Here is an 8,007-nt window from a genome sequence, read left to right on the forward strand (position 1 = left end):
CAATTTTATTTTAAATACGTGGCCTCTGTCTTTGTAAAAAAATGTCCAGGCAGCCTATTAAACAAACGAAATCAAGTTCATAACCATGATTGACTCAGTGAAACTTTATTGACACCTGGCAGCCCAGGAATGGAAAAAGGAATATGAGACAGATCATGCTCTTAGGAATTTCCAGTGGGGAAGGTCAAGACATCTAGAAATAACTGTAATATAAGGTATCTATGATCAGCTATCCAGAGAGACACGGAGAGAGAGAGAGAGGAGTTGGGTAATTGACTTACGGATAGATGCTCCAGGTTTACTACAAATTACATAATCTTGGTTACATTTCTTGATGTTTGCTTTCCCTTTATTAAAGAAAGGATTGGGTTAGATCAACGCCAGGTGCCTCAGTGACAGGACCGTATCAATTCCTATGGAGGCCCTAAATTTTGAAAAGATTATTGTGAACAGCAACAAGAAGAGATTATCATATAAATGCAAAATAAGGGACGCCTGGGTGGTTCAGTCAGTTAAGCGTCCGACTTTGGCTCAGGTCATGATCTCAGTTTGTGGGTTCGAGCCCCATGTCAGGCTCTGTGCTAACAGCTCAGAGCCTGGAGCCTGCTTCAGGTTGGGTCTCCCTCCCTCTCTCTGCCCTTTCCCCGCTCGTGCTCTCTTTCTCTCTCTCTCTCTCAAAAGTAAATAAATGTTAAAAATTGTTTGTAATGCAAAATAAAAATAATCCCAGTCCATGCTATAAGCCTTAGGCATGCTCTGCAATGAGAATAGCTGCATTCTCAAACCGTATTGCACGGTTCTGAACAAAGTCATCAAGACGCACCATTCTCATTTCGGTGCTGACTAAGCCAACGCCGTAAGCCTTGCTTAGGTTATTAAACCCTGCCCCAAGTCACAACTAAGTCATGAGGCGCTTTGGCCCCATTCCACTCCAATAAGAACTGCTCAGCTTTGGTGTTTATTGGGATCGTGCGTTAAATTTTACTGAGGGAAAAGGGGTTTGCTAGATAAATACCACTAGCTTAGATCATCTCTAAAGCCTCTTCCAGCTCAAAAAGATTTAGATTCTCTAGAGAGGAACCTGGCCTTGAGTGACCCTCATTCTGTTTCTTGCCCAGGGTGGAGAACATGTCCATGCGGCTGGAGGAAGTCAACGAGAGAGAGCACTGCATGAAGGCCTCACTCCAGACCGTGGACATCCGGCTGGCGCAGCTCGAGGACCTCATTGGGCGCATGGCCACGGCCCTGGAGCGCCTGACAGGTCTGGAGCGGGCTGAGTCCAACAAAATCCGCTCCCGGACCTCGTCGGACTGTACGGATGCTGCCTACATCGTGCGCCAAAGCAGCTTCAACAGCCAGGAAGGAAATACCTTCAAGCTCCAAGAGAGTATAGACCCTGCAGGTGAGGAGACCATGTCCCCAACTTCTCCAACCCTAATGCCCCGTATGCGAAGCCATTCTTTCTATTCAGTCAATATGAAAGACAAAGGTGGTATAGAAAAGTTGGAAAGTCTTTTTAAAGAAAGGTCCCTGAGCCTCCACCGGGCTACTAGTTCCCACTCTGTAGCAAAAGAACCCAAAGCTCCTGCAGCCCCTGCAAACACCTTGGCCATTGTTCCAGACTCCAGAAGACCGTCCTCGTGTATAGACATCTACGTCTCTGCCATGGATGAACTACACTGTGATATAGACCCTCTGGACAATTCCATGAACATCCTCGGGCTAGGCGAGCCAAGCTTTTCGGCTACGGCACCTTCCACGGCTCCTTCAACCAGTGCCTATGCAACCCTTGCACCCACAGACAGACCTCCGAGCCGGAGCATTGATTTTGAGGACATCACCTCCATGGACACTAGATCTTTTTCTTCAGACTATACCCACCTCCCAGAATGCCAAAACCCCTGGGACACTGACCCTCCAATGTACCAGAGCATCGAGCGTTCCAAAAGTAGCCGCTATATAGCCACCACACCCTTTCTTCTAGAAGAGGCCCCCATGGTGAAATCTCATAGCTTTATGTTTTCTCCTTCGAGGAGCTATTATGCCAACTTCGGGGTACCCATGAAAACAGCAGAATACACAAGTATTACAGACTGTATTGACACAAGATGTGTCAATGCCCCTCAAGTGATTGCTGACAGGGCCACCTTCCCCGGAGGTCTTGGAGGCAAAGTAGAGGATTCATCTTGCTGCCATCCTGAGCGAGAAGCAGAACTGAGCCACCCCAGCTCTGACAGTGAGGAGAACGAGGCCAGAGGCCGGAGAGCCACCATCGCGATACCTTCCCAGGAGGGTGATAACTCAGACAGAACCGTGTCCAATAACATCACAGTTCCCAAGATAGAGCGTGCCAACAGCTACTCGGCAGAGGAGCCAAGCGCACCATATGCACACACCAGGAAGAGCTTCTCCATCAGTGACAAACTCGACAGGCAGCGGAACACAGCAAGCCTGCGCAATCCCTTCCAGAGGAGTAAGTCCTCCAAGCCGGAGGGACGAGGGGACAGCCTGTCCATGAGGAGACTGTCCAGAACGTCCGCCTTCCACAGCTTTGAAAGCAAGCACAACTAAACCTTCCTAATACGCATTGCAGGAGGCTCAAGAATCCAGCCCTAAAATCCTCCCCGAACTCTACCTGTTCCCCTTCCTTGACACATCCCTGCTTTATTCTTAGCTGAGCAAAACAAGCAATGCCTCAGGAGGTGTTAACTCAAAGGTGACTTCGGGGCCACCGATCAAGAAAGCCTTTGGTCTGGCCCAGCGCCAAACACAGGGGCTTTAAGTCATGCTCCCACTTGATGGGCAGGGAGGGGACAGAGGGAGGAGCAGGGTTGAGATGAATGTGTGTCAGTAGTCACTTCTGAAAGCCATGAGCTCTGGGAATGAAGGGGCTTCAAGCATTCTCCATGCCAGGAGGCATCTTTCCAATTCTGACCATGATCAAGAGTTTTAGGATACAGGGCTAAGTTGCAAACTATGATAAAATAAAGTAGCCAGCATACAAATGAGATATTCTAAACTTCAATTCTGTTTTCTTTTCACATTGGCTCCATCACTGGTGACTGATGAAGAGCATCCTTTTTATTCAGTATAAGCCGGCAGCAAGCAGTTCTACCTAACGTCCCAACTCCTTCTCATGCCAACACTTCTGTAATTGATCATTATAAAGAAAACACAAGGTAACAGTCATAGTTCGCCTGTCTCTTATATATTCACTTCTGGTGCCACAACTGTTTATCTTTTTTGAAGAAAATAAAGGGAAAAGAAATGCCTTTTTGTATTGCAATCGAAATGAAAGAAGAATTGAGGCTAAACACAAGTGTCAAGTGGTTTATTATATGCAGTGGGCATTCGAGTATAGTCAAGCAAGCTCAGGATGAATGTAATTAAATAACTTTATATTTTTTAATTTATTTTGTACCTCACCCATCATCAAGGAAGCCACTCACTGAATATGTGATAGTGAACTCAAAGGAAAACAAAAATAGTGGGCAGAACTCACCTAAAATTGCCATATGGTATACTGTTGTATTCTCGCCATTAGTGTCATGTGCCATGCTGCTGTGTGGCTGTCATCATTTGCATGACTCTGCCATGTCTTCTGAACATCTCCAAGATGTACCTGGAAATTCTTCACACTACTCATCACATGACCATTTTGTATATGAAGACCTGATCACATGTGGATATTTTCATACCTAGAGTTTTGCCATTTAATCTGAGCTCAGCATAAATTTAATTGGAGATTTTCCAAGGGCTGGTATCTTTTTTATGGAAATGTTCCAAAGTACTTTTTAAGGAAGTTTCAAATCATAAATAACCTTAGAATTGACTGCAAATCTGGTATCAACCCAAAGTCATCAGTTGCAGGCATACCATGAATATTTTTCTTATATACAGAGCTATAAAAATGATACAATAGACTAAAATGGAAAGCAAATAAACCACATAAAGACTTCTATAGTATATGCTGCTTATATACATATATATGCATTTACACAGACATGTTTATATATAGTATATAAACAGGCATATAGAGCTTTCTTAAGAGGCTTGGACCTTTTCTATCACCTTGAGATACAAACAGAATTTTTTAATATCCAAGAGTTCCACTGAAAGAGTTCATTATATTATGTTGGATTTTGACAGGTGTTAAAATTATGACTTTTTAAATCCCTATGACCTTAGTTCCTCCTTGTACCAAACTAGACTGGCCAAAATGACGGGCGACCCGCCCTCTGCTTTTCTGTCCAGAAGCACATGCTGTGATGACATCTTATTTAGTCTGGTTTCTTCTGCACAAAGTGATTACGCCAAGTACAACCCAAATTAGACATGCAATTCTAAGCCGGATAGTATTACGGACTCTTTAATACAGGCTACTACTAGATCAGAATCTGGATTTGAAGGGAGATAAATAAATATTGACCCTCAAATCTTCAGATTCCTACTTGTGTCACTGATTTTTAAAAAGAATAAAATCTTTAAGAAAAATGATCTAATGTTCTTGCCCCCCCCAACACTATGTGGTTCTCCTGTTTAGTTGTTGTTATGAGCTCCAGATTTTCTCATTATGTGAAATCAAGTAAACACATGGACAGAACCTCTAACCTTCAAATTTTTTTAACCCTCTGAACCAGTCTTTTGGATATGGAAATAGTTATGAGGCCACATACAAAGAATTAAATAATTCCCTTTCACTCTTTGGTATGTGGGTGAATCAAAAACAAGCAACCAGCCTCCCTCGGATGCAATTGCTCTAGAAAGGCTTACATTTTTACTGAGCCCCACACTGGCTGTTTCCCTTTCAGCAAACATGTATTTGGTCTGAGAATAAATCAGTTGCCCTTAAACTACCTTGAGTCATGAATCTCAGTGAGAATCTGGTGAAATCTTTGGGCCCTCCAGAAAAGAATGTACATAGGTGCAAAGTTGCAATATAACCTGCAAGGGCCCACGGACCCCTGGTTCCATCTTGAGTGATAACGAGGAAGAGGAATCGTGGTTGCTCATAATCAATAGTTGTAACAGGCACTTTACATTTGAGACCATTTCTCTGTGATTCTCAGGAAGGCTAAGTCTCAACACCAGAGTTTGAACCAAGATTTCGTTCTTTTCGTCCCTTAGATTCTATTTTGCTAGCGTGATATGCTTGTATCCTAATGTTTGATGATTTTAAGTATGGAGCACACTTTAAAAAGCTGGAAGGCTCTCCGAGAGAGTCTGTAGAGGAATCCAAGAAGGAGGTGAAACCATTAATCTTTGACCACAGAGCAGGACATCACTGTACCTCCAGGGCCCCATTCTGGACCAGACTGAAAGTGAGGGAGAGAAATTATGTGCACAAGTGTTTCCCTTCACCGTGATTTCTGGAGAGAACAGAACAGGACCTGGGAAGCACAGTACTTAATGGTCCTGACCTTGTGACTGCCTGGTTCTTTTGTTGTGCAGGAAAATGAAGTTCTTACATCTTCTGTGAAGTGTGCAAAATATACAAGCCAAATTTCAATCTTTAAACTTCAGCTGTGCAATTCTCATGAGCCATTTCTTTCCTGTGCGCCTACATGTGTGTCCTGTTTCAACCCATTTCTTCCCATTTCTGGGTTCTCTGCACACCGATGTGGCATCGATTCTGTGGCCTTGTACAGTCAGCTTGTGTTCAGATCATTTATCCCATCATGTCCCCGATCAAGGGGACGTTAATTACCTGTCTCTGTGAATTAAGTAGCTTGTGGGCAGCACATCATTGAGGAACATAAATAAAGTCATAGAGAGCTCACAGAATTAATAGCTCTGGCTTCATTTCTGCTTTTGAGGTGCCAATTTTATATACTACTATATGTAATGATTCGTTCTAAATTGCTTGTTCCATTTGAAAAACAATTGTTTTATGAAAATAGCCATGGAAATTCCCTGATTGACCCACATGCTTATAGTTAGAAACTTCCTCCTTGATGGATTTGAACGAGAAGCTGGAAAACTTGGGCACAATTGTCATGGCTACATTATATATTTCTCCAAGCCAGAAGGTGTGTGTTAGCAGGCAGAATGCAGCACTTTACGGAGCTGGATTTCTTTTTAAGTCTAAGCTTCCAGGTCTAGGATATCTATTTAGCACTTTGAACCTTCCCCTTTAAAAAAAGAAAAAAAAAGAAATATATATATATATATATGAATAATCCAGTGGGAAAACTGTACTTCTAAAAACACAAAGTGTGTTTCTTCTGAATGTTTCTAAGGTACTCTAAAAGATGGTTTCTATAGATAATATTATGGTAGATAACTGGATAGTACATTTATTCTACTTCCTGAGGCTCTACAGTCTAATCTTCCTGAATGTTTGGGCTGTTTAACTTCTGTAATGGTAATCAATATTATCCAGTCATCCATCATGCTGTATCTATAGGCTGTACCATTCAACGTGTCAAGCAATGCTGTATTATAAAACACATGCACATGTATATGTAACCCATGTTTTTAACCCAGCATAGTTGTAGCATGTGGTTGTATTAATGAACGTTACAGGACAGCTTTGCTAATCATTGACAAATCTGTAACATTCAATAAAGAAGCACATGTTGCCGGGATTAAGTATGTTCCCAATTCCATGTTATTTAGCCTCCTCGTAAAATGAGCACTTTTGTTCCTGAGCTACTTTCTGTTTTTCACAATCCTGTAGGCCACTAGGAAATACGTGTATAAGCTGATGTACACCCTCTAACCAGCCCTGTGAGCCTTGGTAGGTGAATTGTGTTTTGCGAAAGATGAGCTGGCATGTTATGCAAAAGACTATATGACAAATGAACTTAAAATAATATTTTAAACTCCAGTTGAATTAGCTGTTTGTTTACATCTGCTAACCCCATGTGGAAGCAGGGTACAGTATTTTATAAATATGTTCATTTAGTAACACTGATACATTTGTTTCTAGATGAAGTGATGCTAGTGTGTAGGTGGTTATATATGTTCTAGATATTGCATTATTACTCACTATTCTTTAACAATAGCAATGTAACTGAAATGAAGTAACCCTCCCCCAAATCCAGTCTTAATTTTGTGGCAACAAAATGCATGCACTGCTTTATGCGTTTCTTTTGACTTTTTAAGGGCACTTAACATTTTACTATTGCCTGCTGTAGCACTTAAAAACCAGCTAGGAACTTGCTCACGCTGTTGGGCTGCTTACACTGTTTGGGGATTATGTTCAATTTTTCAAAATTAAAAACAAAAAAGTAACCAAGGGTTTTTTTTAAATCTTTTTTTAAGCTCTGAACAAATAATATGAAAGAAAGTATTAACCACAGGGTGTATAGCTAGGGGACCCAGAGATGGCTAGCCAACAGCGGTCCAGGTGTTGGTGCATCTGTGATATAGGAAAGACCCATTTCTGATTCTTTAGGGCCACTGGGTACAGATTGTTAAACGAGACGTGAGAGTGAGAAGTCCATTGGTGACAATGCAGAAATCCACAGGTCATGGTGAATGAGTGGTCCAGTGATGCTGGTGCCCTCCCTCCTACTTGGTGGCTTTTCTTACCTGTGTATGAGCCTGGGCTGGGGGGAGAGCGAGGGGTGGGTGACTCTGTGTCTGATCAAGAACTAGGTGAGTCTGAAGAGTTTGCCCTTTAAAGAAATCACCATGTCATTATCAGAAGCCATTCCACATCTGGAAAAGAGAGGAGCCAGTTTGCACAGTCTTATAAATGACTGTTCCTCAAACGGGTAGAGAAAACTTTTCTCCCAGCCTGCACTGGCCTAAGCTTTCTCTTCCTTTTACATGTCAAACATTCTCTTTCCCAGATTGGGGTCAGCCAAAGAGGCGTTGGTTCTGATTTAAGGAAAACAAGATTTTTCTTTTCTTTTCTTTTTTAACGCACTTGAGAAGGTCCCTGCGTTACCTTTTCTCTGAGTTCCTTGCACTGATCGCTGCTAATGAAATCAAAACATGACGATTTCTACATGTTGTCTAAGGAAGGATTTCAGTGGCCACATAATCCACATGGCAGTC

The 8,007-nt window shown here is 42.3% G+C and overlaps 1 protein-coding gene across 18 annotated transcripts in view; it reads left to right on the top strand.

Moving 5' to 3' along the window:
• Nucleotides 1–2,571, top strand: part of TRPM3 (transient receptor potential cation channel subfamily M member 3) — an 812,479-nt gene extending 809,908 nt beyond the window's left edge. For all 18 annotated transcript variants that reach the window (XM_047830956.1, XM_047830962.1, XM_047830951.1 and 15 more), the window contains one exon: nucleotides 1,119–2,571. In XM_047830956.1, coding sequence (XP_047686912.1) covers nucleotides 1,119–2,571 — 1,453 coding nt within the window. The remainder of the gene's footprint in view (nucleotides 1–1,118) is intronic.
• The last annotated feature ends 5,436 nt before the right edge of the window (nucleotides 2,572–8,007 follow it).

Source organism: Prionailurus viverrinus, chromosome D4, assembly GCF_022837055.1.
Source record: "Prionailurus viverrinus isolate Anna chromosome D4, UM_Priviv_1.0, whole genome shotgun sequence".
Classification (NCBI taxonomy): Eukaryota; Metazoa; Chordata; class Mammalia; order Carnivora; family Felidae; genus Prionailurus; species Prionailurus viverrinus.